Source organism: Aythya ferina (genome assembly GCF_964211825.1).
Source record: "Aythya ferina genome assembly, chromosome: 1".
Taxonomy (NCBI): Eukaryota; Metazoa; Chordata; class Aves; order Anseriformes; family Anatidae; genus Aythya; species Aythya ferina.
Genome location: NC_140296.1, coordinates 135,565,965 through 135,584,355, shown reverse-complemented (window position 1 = coordinate 135,584,355; position 18,391 = coordinate 135,565,965). Strand labels below are relative to the sequence as shown.

General features: G+C 38.5%; 1 protein-coding gene across 1 annotated transcript in view; it reads right to left on the bottom strand.

Moving 5' to 3' along the window:
• Positions 1 to 6,230: 6,230 nt before the first annotated feature.
• Positions 6,231 to 18,391, bottom strand: part of LOC311430426 (uncharacterized protein) — a 56,623-nt gene continuing 44,462 nt past the window's right edge. The window contains exons 6-9 of the mRNA XM_084506976.1: positions 15,718 to 15,862; positions 14,761 to 14,823; positions 14,036 to 14,237; positions 6,231 to 8,443 (exon numbers count right to left, since the gene is read on the bottom strand). Of these exons, the coding sequence (XP_084363102.1) occupies positions 14,052 to 14,237; positions 14,761 to 14,823; positions 15,718 to 15,862 (394 nt within the window). The 3' untranslated portion in view covers positions 6,231 to 8,443; positions 14,036 to 14,051. The remainder of the gene's footprint in view (positions 8,444 to 14,035; positions 14,238 to 14,760; positions 14,824 to 15,717; positions 15,863 to 18,391) is intronic.

The following is an 18,391-nucleotide window of genomic DNA, read 5'->3' as shown; positions in this document are numbered from 1 at the left end:
TCACTTACTTACCCGAAGTAATGTAGATGCAGCTCCCCCATTAGAAACTTGGAAATAGCTTGAATAAAAGACACAGTACCATATTGTGGATCATACAATCTCCTTCTCTTTGCTCTAATATGGAAAGTCTTTTATGTGTGGGAACTTTCTAAAGAAGATTATTCTCATTTTTTTTTTTCTCATATTTTAATAAAATTTGGGAACGATCATTTCTTTTTATTACCTTTTCTGTCACTTGGTACAATGTGACAGAAATGAATGTCTTAAAACGGTCTTAAAACGTAAACTTTGGAAAAAATACTGAACTGCACAGGGGAATGAAGTGGAAACTAATTTGTCAATTCAAAATTCAAAACATTTCTGAATTTTGATAAGGAGAGCGAATAAGAGTTTAATCTCTAAATTCTGGACCATCAACCATTAAATTTTACCCATGGTAAATGGAAAGAAAAGAAAAAGAAAATATAACTGCAAGACATGTTCAAACTTGAGGGGAAAATTATTTTTTTTTTTTACATTCTACCTGATATCATATGCCTAACTGTGATGTGACAGTAAGCCAAACCTAAACAAAAATGGGACCTCTGGGATTCCCCACCTGATTTTCAAATAGTTGCTTCTGGAACACCATTTAGCAAGTTCACAGGGTAGCTTTTTAGCAGATGTAAAAGACACAGTACCAAACTCGGGTGAAATGCAGAGAGGAGCGTGTGAATGCAGCCACACGAGAGTCATCTGCTCAGGAAGGACTGTGAAGGCTGAGATGAGGTTGGAACCCCCCATGCCCTGGGGTGCAGCAAACAGGGGTTTTCTCTTCACAGTTGCACAGGAAGTGAGATGTTTTCATCACTAAAAGCAAGTCGGTTGAAAAACCTGTCTGGCAGTGTGAAAAAAAAAAGACTAAGCTGCCATTTTTCACAAAAGCTAAATGCCAGTTGCCTTCTGTGAGAGCAGGAATAATTTTATTTTCAGTTTAGATGTTTACATTGAGAATGTACGAAAGGCACTTTTATTTGTGTCACTCTTAAGTGCATCAAGTATTTCTCTCTTCCAAGTGTTAATTAAAAACATGTACTAATATATAAACTGCTGCACACTTTCAGTTGATTGAGAGACCTTTTTAACACACTAATGCCTTTGTTTGTGTTATAAAATCTCACATGAGCTCCTCAAGGATGGAAATATTATTGTTTACATTTGAATATGCAAGCTGGACAGGGAAAACCTCTAGTAAGAACCTCAGGCCCTGGCTGGAATACAAAACTAAGCCACATCAGGCAACTTGGTTACAACTTGGTTGTCTCTTAACCTGCTTACTCATATGGTTTTGATTTGTGTTGGAGACTGGGCATGAACAGTATTCCACAACCAGACAAAAGCCTTATTACGATCAAAAGCTGAGCATGACTGTTAATCATTACTGTAAATTGTAAAACAATCAAAAGTGCCAAAGTGACTTAAGAGCACAGATCTATTTGAAAATCAATGTACTTTTGGCCTAGTTTTTTGATGCTGTTGTCCTGCTCTTTCAGCACTGCTGGCACAGATTTTTTTGGTAAGATCTGGACATCCAAGTCACTGAGTACCATACCCTTGCAGACATCTTCAAATCTGCTATGCACTGCAGTGTTCTAATGGAAGTTACCTTCATGGATTAACTAGAGACACACTTATCAGAGCCATGCCAGGGCAGCTTTAAAATACGTTATTAATCCTCCCGTCCTTCCAATTTTGTATGCTGCTCTTAGGACAGGCCTAATTTTTTATTTTTATTGTTTCCCACTTGCTGCATTGATGCATCCCACTTGCTGATTCCACTTGCTGCATCTGCACTGCAGCCACAAAGACTTCTGCAGCTCAGCTGCCCACAGCCCACATCTCTCTGCAAAGCACATGGTGTGGGAGGTATCTAGCCCAGCAGCTCTCCTTCCTTGGCATCACCCCCTGTGAAACACCAGCACAGCATGGTGAGAACAAGGCAGGCAGGCACAACCAAGCACTCCAGCCTTACTGCAGACAGCTGTACCCATGAGCCTGGGCTGGAGGAGCTGGGCTGTGCTACAGACCAAGCCTGGCCACTGTGGGTTCCAGCACTATAGAAGACGGTGGCATTTGGGTGCAATCAGGGTCTGTGGGCAGTGCTCGGAGGCCATGCAAGCACATCCTGGGTGTTGCTGGCAGACACCCCTCTCTGCCAAGAAGAGGCATGCCTGCCTTGATGGCAGTGCAGTGGTACCAAAGGACTGGCTGGCAGTTGTAAGCACGCATGCTCTTGGAGCTTGTGCACGTGGTTAAATGGCCTTTTTCAGTGTTGTCTACTCCAGCCCCAGCTGCACCTGTGTAAAATCAATGGCATCAGCAGGATTTATCATGTTGCACAGAAGTAGGTTGTCGCCTCAAAGCTAACATCCTCATGAATGTACCAAATCACAAGAGCAAATAGTTTGGATGTTTTTCCTTGTATGCTTTTGTAAAGTTGGTTTCCAGTATTTTCACTTCAAAAACTTCCAAACACAATAGGTGAGTGGGGCACAATTTGTTTCATCCTGTTTTTGACTGGCCTTTGTATGCGCCTAGATGGAACTTCATTTCCATTAAGTGTATTAATTCCTGTACTAACAAAGACCAATGTGTAGAGCTAGAAGGGAACAGCCCAGGAGAGCAAACATGCCTCATGTAGAGAGAGATGTGAAGACACAAACACACCTTGTGTCACCCCTGCAGTGCACTGGTGTCTCTCCGCTCTGTGTGCAGTGATGCAAGACGTGTGGGGAGCTGCTAGATGTGGCCATTGGAGCTGCTGCCCTGCCTCCTGACAGGCAAAAGTATGTGGCCAGCTTTCAGCTGGATGTCTGCTTCTGATCTGCCTGCCTGGCAGAAAACATGAGGTCAGTGTAAGAGGTAGAATACCCCTACTTGGATGATCATTTGGTGGTATTTTTTTTGTCCAAAAAGTATGTGATTTAACTGCAGACACTGGTCAAATTCCAGCTTGTATAGCCCCACCCTGCTTTTGCCAACTACTTTTTCAGTTTTAATCTAATTCTGCATCCTCCCATCCCTTCCCACCTTTGATTTGCTCTTGTATTGCATGACAGAAATTATTTCTTTAGTTATCTTGATAACCATTATTCCCATAACTAATATGCATTCATATTCTGAGAACTGCATAGCGTTAGTTACAGAAAACCTCCAAGCCCAAACAGGTTTCAGCTGTGACAATCTCTAAGGTAACCGCTGTGCATGATCACATTCATGGTAATTAGCAATATGTTCAGACCTCACCTTCTCTGAATGGTGCATACTGTTTTATCACAGATGACTTCAGTTAAAAGTTTTATTTTGTTCTCATTTAATGTTTGTCTCCTGTTTGAAGAACAGTCTTGGGAACAGGCAGTTTGGGGAAGCTCTTCGAGCACAAGGGAAGGCGCGCATTTTTTCACCATCTCTCCCCTGTAACCACAAGTGCAACTCTTGTTTTGCAGTATGTTGTGTCATACATTGAATCTGTATCAATGCTGACTGGCATACCAGCTATGGTCTTAGCGCATTTTTGGATCCTCTCCCAGTATAAATCCCCCTTGTAATTTGCTCTTTCAGTCGAGCTCCCAGTAACTATTTCTGTGTTCAAGGCTTTTGTCCTCTCCAGAGTAGCTCCAGAGGAACAGCCCTGCAGCGGGCACTTCATGGTACCTATGCACAGTAGTAGTACAAATTTTTGCAAGTGTGGCTGGTAGCACAGACTTTTGCTAAAGTTACCCAGCTTGTCTAAAAACATTTCCATTTGTTTTAGTCTTTTAGCAAATGGAGTCAAAATTTTCATGCTGGACATCTGTTTTTGGAGAATAAGGAAGTTTGCACATGTTAAAACAAAACTCAAAAACTTACCAGCCTTGTGGAAGAAGAAGTGTAATGTTCCACACATACTTGCTGCAGAAATCTAAAATTTGTAAATGGTGGCCTTGATGGCAGGGAGCTGGTTGATGTTTATGTTGTATATATGTGTACTTTCTCCTGGGCAGAGAAGGGGAACAAACAACTGAAATCCTGGCCTCACAGAAAATTCTGTGCCCACTGCTTTTCGCTTAGTCTGTTATAACCAAATGCAAAGGCTTTGTCCCAGCAAGAAATACTCAGCCTCTCTTCACTTAATGCTGTTGTTGGACTAAAAAACAATGTTTAAGCAGATACAGATTATAAAATTGCATGCTACGTAGCTCATGATCATGTGCTTTCCTCACACCTAGTGAGTCTGCACAAAACAGTGCATGACCTCAAAAAAAAAACAACAAACCAAACCAACCAACTAACCAACCAAAACACTCCCCTCCCCCCAAAATGCTGACTTGAATTAAAAAAACAAAAAAAACAAAAACAAAAACAAAAACAAAAAAAAACCACTTTCCATAACAATTCTAGCCCAGGCTACTAATGTTTTGGTACAAAATTTTCTGTATACAACTCTGGAAAATATTTGGCACTATAGAGTTGTTCTTTCAAGTTTCTATTGCTGTTCCCATTAGCTGTAATAACACCTACTGCTAAGGACAAACCTTATTAACCGCAGGCTTGCACGCTGCTAAATATAGGTACATGTTTTTGCATTTACTGTAGGTCCCAGTGAAGAGAACGCTATGGATTTTTTTGGCTCTTTGTTTTAATGGGATTGCCAGGATGACTAGAATCTGAAAACTCACAGCTCATTACCAAGAACGAAATGCTGACCCAGACAGAGACGGAAGACTTTAAAATGACTTCAGAGGCAAGATCTAAAAGGCTGTTGTAGAATATGGAGAGTACTTTCCCTCTTTTCACCTCTTCCTCCAGTACAGAACATTTGCTATGTATTCAGTATTTACTGAATGTAAAACTAAGCTACAAATTTCCAGGCAGTTTTGCATCTTGGAGAGGAGCAGGATGTTTTAAGCTACACACAGTGCAATCACTACTCTCACTCATCTAGGATCTTTATGCTGCAGCTATGAGTCTGCATTTTCAGTAGAAGAGTTCAGGATCTGCAACACATGTCCCGGAGCCCTTGAACATGGCCAGCATGGTAAGTATCCCTACAGCAGTTTTAAATTAAGAGATCCTCTTTAAACAGCAAGAAGAAAAGAGAAGATTAAAAGCAGCCACAGTATTGCCTATTCTATGTTTTTCAGACACAGTAATTTTTCCTCATCTACCAACTGCCTTTATTCCTATGAACAAGAGTCAAGTAACATTCCTAGCCATTTATTAAAGGTATTAACAAATGACCCTGTTTTGAAGTGTTGAGTGACCTCAAAAACCTTTCAAGTCCAGATATGTGTGATATTTTTGGATGAGAGAAGCAATAAAATACCCAGTTTTGCTGCTGAATGTAACATCAGGGTTCTTTGTTTTTTCTTACCGTAGATGTCTGAGCTTGCCTACATATATGTAAGAGGGTAATGGTTTTTATGTGAGCAAGGCTTTCTTTTGTATAGCATTTGAGATAGGAATAGAGGATTACAACTAACTAAAATTTTCATTCCGCTTTACATTAATCAGATGCTGTGTAATCAAAATATACACAAATGGCTCTACATAACCAGCTTGATACCCCTGATCTTAAGGTAACCTTAAGTTTTACATGATTCATATTTCCTGGTATATTTTGCACGTGGAAGAATGATTTCAGTGCCTAGAACTAAAACCAGCACCTTGTTGCTATATTCCCCTTCATCCACAGATTTTTTTTATTTTTGGTGTGGGGAGGGGGTGTAAGACTATAGTTTGTATTCTCAAAGCATCTTTATTGGATCTAATATTTCCTGTCCACAGTTTTCCAGGTGCAATTTGTTCCTTTTAGATAGTCAATGAATTCTCTTTTGGGACCATTTCAGTGTCATGAAATGAGACTGCCTATGAGCAACTGAGGGTAAAAAATCAATGTCTGTTTTTCTTTTTTTAAATCTGGTCCTTGATTTTAATTGTTATAGCTTTTTATTTGTAATACAAAGCTGATCTGTTGAAGAGTGTTGTGTGAGTTAATCTGCTATTTGTGAAACATTGGAAGTTTCCTGGGAGGCAGGGAGGGTTGAACAAAAACAGTGCTCTGCTAGGAAAATTTGTTGCACTCAAACTAAGATGTCAAGGAAACACGAACATCTTGAATGCACGTTCACAGCATTTTTGGAATCATTTCCCACGATAACTTCATTCCACTGAAATGAATCAGAAATGAAACAGATCAAGAACAGACAAACTTTGTAATAAGCAAAATTTCTTTAATTCATTTTTTCTCAATAGTTTAAAAAAGATCATTATTTCACAAGCAGTTATTAAAAACAAAGCAAGACATGAAAGTTAGAGCTATTAGGGACAGGGCAACAACAATTGTATGTAGACTTACTGTGCTGGTCACAGAAGTCTACTTTAGCCCTTGATTTTCTGTGAATTAAGACACTGATGTTATGCTGCTTATCAGGGAAGGCAGTAGGTTGTATAGTTATCTCCTGATTGGGGCAAAATCACTACCCTGAAACCACACAACCTACTACCTCATCCTGTTAGAGCATCAAGTAGATCTTTTGAAGAATACTAGCATTTCATCATTTGCAAGTAATATTTCCTGAACACCTTCTATCCCACATGTACCTTAGTCTTAAAAAGACCATAATTATGTCCTGTCAACCCTTCCTCAGTGTTCTTCCTGGAAGTTCATCAGAATTGGTCAGGTGACTCCACAGACAGAACTGCAGTGGAAAGCACATGCCCTCCCAAGTTAGCATTATGTAATACAAAAGTATGTTAAATCAGTGTTCAAAAACTGATTTTTTTAAATCCCTTTACTTAGGATTTTGCTAAAGTTAGTTAAGAGATGTAGGGTCTTTTTACTTAGCATTTACCGGTTCCAGGGCAGAACACGAGCAACTGGAAGACATCCTCTTTGTCTTATTATCCAAGTCATCACTTAGTTTGTCAAACAGCTTGTGCAAAGTGGGTTTAAATAACTTCTCAATCAAAATTGGCATTTTCCATTGAGTATAAACACAAATGCCACAAAGTAATGAAGAAATGGGTCAGCTTTTTACAAACAGCCACTCTAAAGAGCATGCTGGCAGTTGGAGAAAGCTGAGCATGAGCAAATCCACAGTAGACTGGGTTGTATCTCTGTGCCCTGTGACACACCTCTTCTGAGAAGATGACAAAAAGGAAATTAATTTTGAATCTAAATGACAGATCCAGGAATTTAAACAATATAAGGACATTTGTGTTCTTTCATAACCCTGCTATGAGAACCAAATTCAACATGTAGCCAGAGCCAGAGAATGTTACAATTGAAATATATTTACTTTGCCTTTTGAAGACATATCCAGCGATGATATCACAGCCACTTCAGGAAAGACAGTAGATTGTATAGTTATCTGACAGGCAGGGCATAACCCTAAAACTATACAACCTACTACCTCACCCCAAAGGACAGTCAGACTCTGATCAGATGAAAGACAAACTATATTCCCAGACAGCTGGATGACTTGGTGACAACCTAGAAGACAGAAAACTCCGGAGATAAATATTAACAGTGTACAGTCTGAAACAGTTTGCTACATACCAGCTGACATTTTGCTTAATGAGCTCTAGTTTCACATTTGAAACATTTAATAGATTTGCAACTTGTGAAGTCATGTCAGTGACAAGATACACAAGGGGAAAGAGGATACAGCATTCATTTTTAATAAATGCACTTTTGTACTTCCAGCTCTGACATGACTGCATCTTATCAAACCAGTTTTGTCACTTTAAGAAAGGCATTGTAATGACTTAGAGAGTGGATGCTGATTTAGAGGGATTGTTTAACACTGCCTTCTAGATATTCCTCTATTACCCTAATGGGGAACAGCTGAGTTTCTCTGACTGACTTTCCAAGTTCTGCATGGGTAAATCCGTAAGACTGAATCAAGAATTTGTCCAGACTGTGAGAAAATGTTACTTAAGCAACGTGCTACTCCTCAAAGGACAGTAAACCAGCTCTGAATCAATGGCCAAACTAAGCATACACTACTGTACTACATAGACTTTTGTTAATATGACTAGCAAAATTGCCACTATAGTATAATCTACTTTAATCTCACACCTATGCTGGAGTTTGACCAGCTTGTTATTGCCTGCCATCTGGTTTGATGTATCACAACACATCCCATTGAGGGAAAATCCATAGAAGTGAAAAGAACTGTAATACCACTCCATATTGTAATATAAATACCGCTTTAATAAGCAGACTTTCAAAGCAAATAACCTAACTTCACAAGCTAACTTAGTCTTTGTTAACAGTAAGCTAAAGAAAGCAATAAATGATACACACAGAAACTAAAGCCATGCTTCACTATGAAGCAGATCTCACCCCAAAGGAGGCAGTTCACATTTCAGGGCAACTGAAGTGATCTTTCACTGCTCTTAGCATAATCAATATGGGAACCTAAAAAAGAGAGCAGCAAGAGAAAATGCATGTATCATCTTCATTTCTATGCATATTAAAATAATTATAAGGTGAGTGACAGCAACTGAAAAAGCAGAGAGTAGCTTCTCTGTACATTTTCTCAAAGACAACCACGCACAGCACCAGCTTTCTCTTTCAGTTGTTACTATCCCAATCATACCACAGGCCCAGGGGCACCCCCAATTTGAAAGAGACAGGCAAGAGACAAAGCACAGTGAAAAAAAGAAAAGGTATTTTCTTTAGATTGACTCAAATGTTAAGAGCACTGCAGAGACAGGCAGAGGTATTAGCTACTGCACCTTCAAGGAACAAGAGAATGCAAATGCCTAACCAAATTAGATAGCAATGTGTTAATCTATAAAAGGCAACATTATACTGTCAACTTCAAAGATCACTTCACTGTAGTGGACTGCGACCACATGTAGAAAGAGGTTACTGATTGCTCCAAGCTGTACATGTTGCATATTTGTGGCACAAAACAGGAACGGTGTAACCTTGACTTCTCTGAGACCACTGCATGAGAGTGAATACTGTACAACCCCAGATTTTGCAACTTATCGATGCCCTTGCAGGCCCAATTATTATTTAATTATTCATTAAATTATTCTTTGTATGTTATATAAAAAAGTGTAGCAGGAGAGATTTCAGCATCTCTTTAGCATAAACTGGTAATAACTAGTAACAAAGCTCTCTCTAACCTCAATTGATGAAAGCCATTTGGAAACCTCTGCAGCAGAAAGCATGACAGTTTTCTCTATACACTTAAGAGTTTGAAATACCTACATTTTCTGAGTGCCAGCTTTTGGGTAAGGTCAATTACTCTCCGAATAATCACTTGAAAATTAAAACAAAAACAAAAAACTCCCGTGCCTGTTTTTTGTTTAAAAACAAGCATCTTCTTTATGTGTGCAGCCAGAGATCTCAGTATTTTTCCTAGGAGCCTGGAATTTGTATTGGAGCCTTTTCTAAAATTCTGTGCAGAAGTTGGTAAATTTTAGAAACACTGGGTGTGTACCTGTGTACTATGCAGTCACCTCACAGAAAGGGCTATAGTTTAAAACAAACCCTATGCTTATATAAATATAAACCAGCACATAATAATTGGAGGAAAGCTGTGTACTGTGTGATTTACTTCAAAGTGAGACTTTTGGATAAGCATTTGTTTTAGAGTGAAAGAAGAAAAACAATGTAATACTTCAGTGTAACTGCTCTTTATGCTGGATGGCCCAGTGAAAACAGTTCAAAGAACGAATTTCTGGCATTAAAAATGATGTGTTTACAGCATTGAAAAGCTCAGCCTACCCCACAGACCCAAACACTTCCAACCACCAGAAATTTCAGATGAAGATCCTTGCAGCTGATTCCAGTGACTCCAAGAGACAGATGTGAAAATACAGACCCAAACAATGGCAAAATTTTGGAAAACCTGTTATGTTTTAATGATTTATACTGCTTATCTTTCACTCATGGGTGTAATGGGAGACTGAAAAATGTTCATCCTTTTGAAAAAAATGTGAGCTTTTAAGAAACATTTCAAAAAGATTCACTTATCTTCTACTGAATGCAGCTAAGCTTTTGATAACAATGTTTAAGATTCTTCTCCATACCTGAAGTTCTGACATAATGTTGCCTTAATGTATACTCTTCCACAAAAAAGGAATAATTTGTTACTTCATAGACAGAGATAATTATTTGTAAAGCAATATAAACCTTGTGTAGTTCTATTTTCTGTAAGATCAGTTATTATGGGTATTAGTAGTTTAAAGTATTCACTAGCAAACAAAAATGGAAAAGAATGTGCTTTATCCAACGTTTAAAATTAATTATTCTCCTGCTCTTACAAGCTGCTCATAAACTTATTTTAATTGACTGGATCACCAAACAAGGATGAACTTTAAAATACCTAATGAAAGAAAAGTGCATGTTCACTTTCTTTCTATGAAGAAGATACGAATACAAAATAACTATCTGGCAAGAGTTATGTTTCTAGTTTAACAACTGTTTAATACTAGGAAAAATATGACATTTCCATATTCTAACTCTCACTGCTCAGTGAAAAATTTCTTGGAACAGATGTTAATAAATACCTCAGCAGTCACTTTTAAAAAGGCACAGAGCCAACTCTGCTATTTCTATGATGTAATAGGAAAGATGACAGTTTTAGAGTTGGGTTGTTATATAATTAAAAGCCTTAATAATTAACAGACGCTGGGACAACACAGAACAAGCATTCTGCAGTTTCAGAGCACCTTTCACCCCAAAACTCAGAATGATTTACAAATGCAAAACTTCACTAGGATCCCAGGGGGTAGGTAAATGCCCCAGGCGTGGGCTTGAGGAAGTGCACGGTGACTGCACTGGGGAAACGCACAGCTCAAAGGTAAGCCACAAGGTAGGGACATTCCCCAGCAAGGTTAAGGGTCTGGATGCAGGCCAGATCAGTGCTTTCTGGCTTGCTTCCATAGAACAAATATCTTCTGGCTTCCAAAGTCATGCAGACACCACTCTGTTCCTGCAGACTATTTGTTCACTATTATAAATGTCACAAACTTTTGCTGTTAAGAGTGGTTGTAGGGTAGATGGCTGAGGTTCTGCTGTGGTAGATGCTGAGACCGAGGGAATCTTTCTGACTGAATCCAATAGACTCTGTGCAGGAAATTAAGCTGTCACATCATCATGTGAGCTACGGATGTGACAGAGCAGTACCATTGCAGGTAACTTTTCTGAAGATTTCAGACAGAAACCAACAGGTGGAGGGAAGGATACAGTTTCCTGAGATCCACATATGACAAACTTCACACACAGTATTTCCAAATGTATCTTTAAGTAAATATAACATACATAATACTTTCATATAGCTTGCATCCTTCAAGAAGTGAAAAGTATTTTACAAACACAGATTCTGTGAATCTGTGACTCCTTGGAAATATGATGTATATGGTAATTTAACTCACTACTGAAATAAAGTTGCTTCTAAGATGGCAAACTAAGATGTCTCTTTCACTGATTTTGAAACTTTACTGTAATTTAATAATCATTTAATAATCATTAATCATAATAATGGTTTGGGTTGGAAGGGACCTTAAAGATATGGTCCTCATGGATCCATAATGATCCTTAAGGGACCATCCAGTTCCAACCCTGCTGCCATGGGCAGGGATGCCACCCAGCAGATGAGGTTGCCCAGGGCCTCATCCAACTTCTGTTGCTGGGGCCCCAGAGCTGGCTGTGGCACTCCAAGTGGGGCCTCACAAGGCAGAGCAGAGGGGGACAATCCCTTCCCTCTACCTGCTGCTGGCCGCCCTTCTGTTGCTGCAGCCCAGGGTGCAGTTGGCCTTCTGGGCTGCAAGCGCACACTGCTGGCTCATAACAAGCTTTTGGTCCACCAGAACCCCCAAGTCCTTCTCCACAGGGCTGCTCTCAATGAGTTCTTCTCCCAGTCTGTCCTCACGTCTGGGATTGCCCAGACCCAGGTACAGCACCTTGCACTTGGCCTTGCTGAACCTCATTAGGTTCATGTGGGCCCACTTCTCAAGCTTGTCCAGGTCCCTTTGGATGGCATCCCTTCCTTCTCTTGTATCAACTACACCCCTCGGTTTGGTGTCACCTGCAAACTTGGTGAGGTGACTCAATCCCACTGTCTATGTCATTGATACAGATATTCACAGAATCACAGAATATTCAACAGTACCCATCCCAGAACAGACTCCTGAGGGACACAACTTGTCACCAGCCTTCACTGGGACATAGAGCCATTGTCCTTAATAAATTAAGATACATTCTGCTGGAACTTCAGACAGGTACAACAGGAAATATTCAAAGCATCAAGTCTCTACAGCCTCCCTCTACATTCAGTTGTTTTTCTAAAATTTGTTTCAGTTAGGCCCTGCTCTCTGTAGTTCTCTGTACAAGCATTTGTCTTTCTCAACTGGCTACAAAAGAACATTAGCCTCCATACACTAAGTTCTTAATATCTGTAACCAGGCATTAGTATAACGAGACTGTGAATATGAGACCAAACTTAGCCTTCTCTACCTTTTTGAGAATATCCAAATGGGTGATCAGCTCTGGTCATGATGTTTGTTCAGTAGTGAGGTTACTTAGTACTATGGTGTACAGGTGCACTCTTTTGGTTTCTACAAACCCTGTTCACAGTTTTGCTCTGGAATGATCTCTTTGAAATCCTCAGAAGACTTTTTAAAAGAAAAAATACTCAGTGGGCTTGGGGAGCAATTCATACACCATTGAAAACAACAGTATGCCTTCACATGATCTCAGTGGCTTTGAAAATAGTCCTGATGATCTAGTACAGCACAGATTATAATGCACAGATATTGAAGGTAACATTTCTGGATCCTCAGAAGACGTTCACAACAAAATAGAATTTAGGAGCAACTGACTGCTTGTATTGAGCAGTAATTTCATCAGTTATGTAGTTGTCCACCTTTGTTTACCTTCATTAATACACAGAACATTATAGGTACTAGAATATGGTTCTATCACATAATTTAACAAAGTCACAGAAACCATTGTCTTTATCAAACTCTTTGGAAATAGTTGGCAAAATGGAACAGTCATGAAATAAAGCAGAACTCTGTGGCTACATGTCTCTGAGCTCTGTAGTAACCTACTATGTTCCTAAAATCTTGAACTCTATGTATGGAAAAAAATGGCAACAGCATGTGAAAACATACAAATGTAGATAATTCCATCTGCCACATTGTATCTACTACAGACCTGCACAAGAGATTCCTTACTCTTACCTGGACCCATGCTAAATTCAATGAAATTCCTCCATAGAAATGAATGCTCATGTAACATGTTTCAGAAAAGGTTTACAACACTATACAAAAATGGGACATGCTTAGTAATTGCTACTTTAATGTTCTGAATGAGTGTATAGGGATCTGGCTAGCGCTAAAGACAAGGAGCTGGAGCTGGGTGTACATCACAGGAGTTCTGCACCTTCACAGACATGTTCTATACATGTTCAAAAGACATTTCATAGCCTTAGTGCTGTAAAATGTCTTGAATGTTAAAAAGATGCTTCAAAGGGGAATGTTGTAGGAAAAAGACAGTTTTCCATCAAAATAACACCTTATTTTTCTATAATGTTTGATCTTTTCTTCTGTTTATGCAAACTAAAGCACTTACACTGCCATATATTTTTCTTTTCTATAGCATTTATTTCTGAGTTTTGCTTATATAATATATAATACTCCAAATGCTAAAAAACTATAAAAGTTAGTATCCATGAGACTGACGAAAACAGTCAGCATTCCTCAAAGCTTCCACAAAAAGAGAAATTAAACCAGGGCTATTCACCAGCTACTTTGTATGTTGCGCTTGTATTCTTCAGCAAATAAAAATTTAAGGAGATACTTTTGTATATATATATATATATACATATACACACATATATGTGTATTTATATATATATATATATATATATAAAATAAACTCCATAAGGAAAGCAGAACTGTTTAGCATATTATGAGCTATTTGCTTTGTACAACTTAAATATTTATCCTTGATGTTTTCCTAGCATAATCTTTCTGTCTGCTCACTTACCAGCCGATTTGCTGTGCTAGCCCTGGTGGGCTTTCTGCCCAGCATAAGATGGCTGCCAGGAGTGACACGGACGGCTGCAGGAGCAGCAGCAGCAGGAACTCACGCTGGGCTGCGCTTCCCAGCTCTTGATGGTAGAAATGATGATTACCAGATCCCAACGCCCAGAAATCAGGGTGAGGCCAGCAGCCAGGGGACTTGAAACCTGTGTAGAAAGGGCAAATCCACCAGGGGCAAGTGAGACACGTCTTATGACAAACAAATGTTACAGGTATTCTTCACATCTTAGCAGACATAAAAACCAAAAAGCAAGGGAGGATTATCTGGGAGATGAGTATCTGCAGTAAGAGGAGGTGGAGCTGTGCCAAATTAGGGATTGCGTCTTGTTAAGAAAAGAGATAAGAAAGCATGTCAGTTTTATTTTATCATCAGAGATGGCTAAGAATAAAAGGTGAGAATAAAACCTTTCTTACAGTAAGCATTTCCTAAACATTCATAATTAATCTCCATGCTCTATACCAGATTGAATTCATGCAGATGACACAAAAATGAAATATTAATTACTCCCCTTCCCCCAAATATTCACTTATTTCAGGATGTTGAATATTGGACTTTTTTTTTTTTTTTTTTTTTTGAAAGAGCTGAACTCCCATAAGTCAGCTGACATCACCTGGATTTACTTAACATTTTTGAATATAAAATCTGATACTTAAACTGAGTACCCTTACCTTTGATTTTACATGTAATACCCAATACTTCAAAATTGTATCTTTTCTACTTCCCCTTGAGCCCTGTGAAAATAAAAAATCCAACAGGGCACAATCACTGGTGCAGGGAACAGTCAGGATTAGCATCTTCCAACCCATCTTGTTACTTACTTGGCCATCCCACAAGCAATTATTTGAATAATGTTTCCAAGCATTTTCTCATGAAAACAAACAAACAAACAAAACAAACGACAAAAAAAAACAAACAAAAAAACCCACACTCACTACATAGAGAATATTAAATAAGCTATATGCTTTTTAAGACAACCAGACTTGGCTTTGTTAATAGTTGCAATTCACATGGTGTCACATCTAACCTATGTTCTACCACTGATAGGGAGCATTACATTAATTTAGCCTAAAATTCTGTATTTACATCAATGCACACTTACAGTTACTATCAGCACAAACACAATAAAGTTACTTGACTGCTAACAAAGAGTAAATTTTGTATTATGGCAGACAAATAAAATCTGTTCCATTTGTCACGATCACTTTAGATCCGTAGCATTTGGAATTATGAGTAGCATTATATGAAAAACTGGCGTATAATCAACAATCTATGTAGTATGTTCTAAAACACTGTTAAAAGTTTAAAATTAATTTCCAGCTCAGAACAATGGTCTGAGGTCTTGACTGTATGTTGGCTTGAGCCATTGGTCTTGGTTCAACCAATAGTCACGAAGCTGAAGCCTAGAAGTTTACATACAATAACATAGAGAAAATACTTGTGCAGTCTGCAACTCTGGTTCACATCCTGCCTTTCATCCCCTTCCTCTGCCTTCCTTTTGGAGCCTGAAGTGGACCCTACATGTTTCATGTCTACAGCTCCCAGGGACCTCAATGAATTTACCGCTAACAACACTGCTAACTATTGAGATGTATTTTTCCTTTTAGCTACTGTTTTTCTTTGCTTACCAGCAGATGATCTCTATGTACAATAACAGCTTTGTTACTCTTTGATGTTGTCTCAATTTGTGTTATGATTAAAAAAAAGGTGGGTTTTGTCATGACTCTTCTGTTTCTGTTCTGATCCATTATTTTCCACTGAGAGTACTCCAAGCTGTGGGTATGACAAAGCAAAGAAGGCTTACATGTACTCTCACTGCACAATTTAATGAGATTACCAGTCTCATTAGCCATCCAACAAGAAGACTAGCCCATGACTCAGATCAGGCGTACGTAATACAAGCCTTCAAAAACTGAGGGAAAAATCACCAAAAAATGCTGTTCATTACCAGGGCACAATTTCACCATCACTCGCATGCTGCTGCACTCATTCAGAGGCCATGAGACCAGGTGTGCCACACCATGATGGCCCGCAGCATCACTACCTTCAAGCATGGGCAGGATGAGGCTGAGTGCCAGGGAGGCAGCTTTTGCAGATGTGTGTCCTGAGGGAGCTGAAGAGGTGCACAGTGTTCAGAGTGCCCTGGGGTGAGCGGGGCAGACACCAATATGGCACTTGTTTGCACAACGAGCACTCTTCACGAATTGCAGGCAAGGAGCTCGGATAGCCAGACACACAGCACTCACTGTTTTCAGTTCCCTCTGTGCAACCTTTTGTTTTCTCAGGTGACTGGGGCTCCCAACATATTTACTCCAGTCTTTTTACTTGAGACTAAAGCTTTCACTAGTTAAACACTAATTAATGGACTCAAACCACGGCTTCGGGTGGTGGAGAGTAAGCAGATCTTTGCCAACGTTCAATGATGTGTTAGATCCTTTGTGTCCATTATTCATGATGCTGTTGCTACAGGCTCTAATTTTACATAAACGAAAGTCACAAGAGAGATGTTATGATGAGCAACAGTGAAGAGAACAGGAAAAGACCACCACATCAACTAGTATTAAAGACACAGTTTAGTATAACATTTTCTGATTTTGAAGTCTCTTGGGAGCAGAAATATTAAACATTTTCTCTGAAGAGTGACAAGCTAAAACCTAATATCTTTAAGATGGTCTTTAAAATCAATTTCTTTATACCCTCTGCAAAACTCAATTCAAATTCCCCAAATATGAAAAATACATAATCTCACAAATTCATGTACCTTGCATTCCTTTTAGCTCCTTTTTAAGAACTAAAATTGTATCCTAGCTTATCATGTAAGCTATTGTCACTGGGGCACTGGAAGATTTCAGAATTAAAAACCTGTTGGGCAAGTAGTATATTATACCTTCTGTGAAGTTAGAAACATGCTCACTGACAGCATCAACCCACCCATACAGCAAGCAGACTTGATGCCACTGTCTACAAATACATCAGTTCCCCTCCCGTTATCAACATAAAAGATAGAGTCATATGAAAATACCTGCCTTCCTATCTCACAGCTTTTGTAGCAACTACACTGTACAGTAATTCAAAATCTTCCTGTTGGAGAGATGACTTTGAAATAAGCTTCAGGCTCAGAATCCATGACATGTAAATTAACATATACTTCATAAGATATATATTACTTGTGAAAGTAGGTCATGTGTTTAAGGAATTTCTAGACTGTTTCTTGATGCAAATATTCTAAATATATTCTTGTTTTTACAGAATAATATTTTAATTATTTATCACATTTCATTTTTTAAGAACAGAAAAGGAATTGGATTTCTAATAGTCCTCATAAGGTAATAAGTCTCAGTACTTCTTTGTTACCTTTTATAAATTTATATGACATATGTTCAATCCCTAAGAGAACAGCATATTTGAAGCACAACACAAAAAAGTTGACAGAGTAGAAAAAGTTGATGTGTGAAGACCACACACTGCACATGTACAGATTCTGACTAAACGATACCAGTAAAATTTCAAATGTTGGGATTCATGGAATTTCCTCAAACTGGTGCCGTGTATCTGTTCACCTAGTTATGAACAAGTCATTACACAAGCAAAGTTAAAGAAAAAAATTTAAAAAGAGAAAGAGAGAAAGCAAGAAAGAAATAGAGTCTATGTGTTTGTAATGGGAATTGAGTTTTCAGGCCAGAATGCATATCAAGATCATCTTAATTAAAAAAAAAGAAAAAGAAAAAGAAAAAAAAAAAAGGAAAAAAAAAGAAAGAAAAACAAAACCAAAGAACAACAACAAAAGAAATTCAAATTGGCACTACTATCAATATATCCACTAGGTGTCACAAAATAATCATACAACCAGATGAAAAGCAATTATACGTAAAATGCGTTAGTGTACTACATCAATGAAGTGCTGCTTTGAAATGAAATCTGTTAAAAGAGCAGATGCAGGAAAATGTCATGAATCTCATGAATATAGATACTGTCAGGAGTGTATGGGAACCTGAGCCATGATACACAAAAGCTGTTGCTAACCACATTGCATGTCACGTAACGGATTCACATACAAGCATATAAATGCTCCATTAAAAAAAGTCTTCTTAAATCATAAAAGCAGCATTATCAGTACTCAGAATCACAAGTCTTATGTTATTTATTTATTTTTTTTTTAATGCTACATCTAATGGACTAATGTATTATGTCAGATTCTCTACAAGTATGTGAAATTCCCTCATGACTATAGGGAAAACATTTCAAAGAAATGAGTTCTGAAGACTTGTCAAATAAGAATCAAAAAAAATGTTGTTAATATTA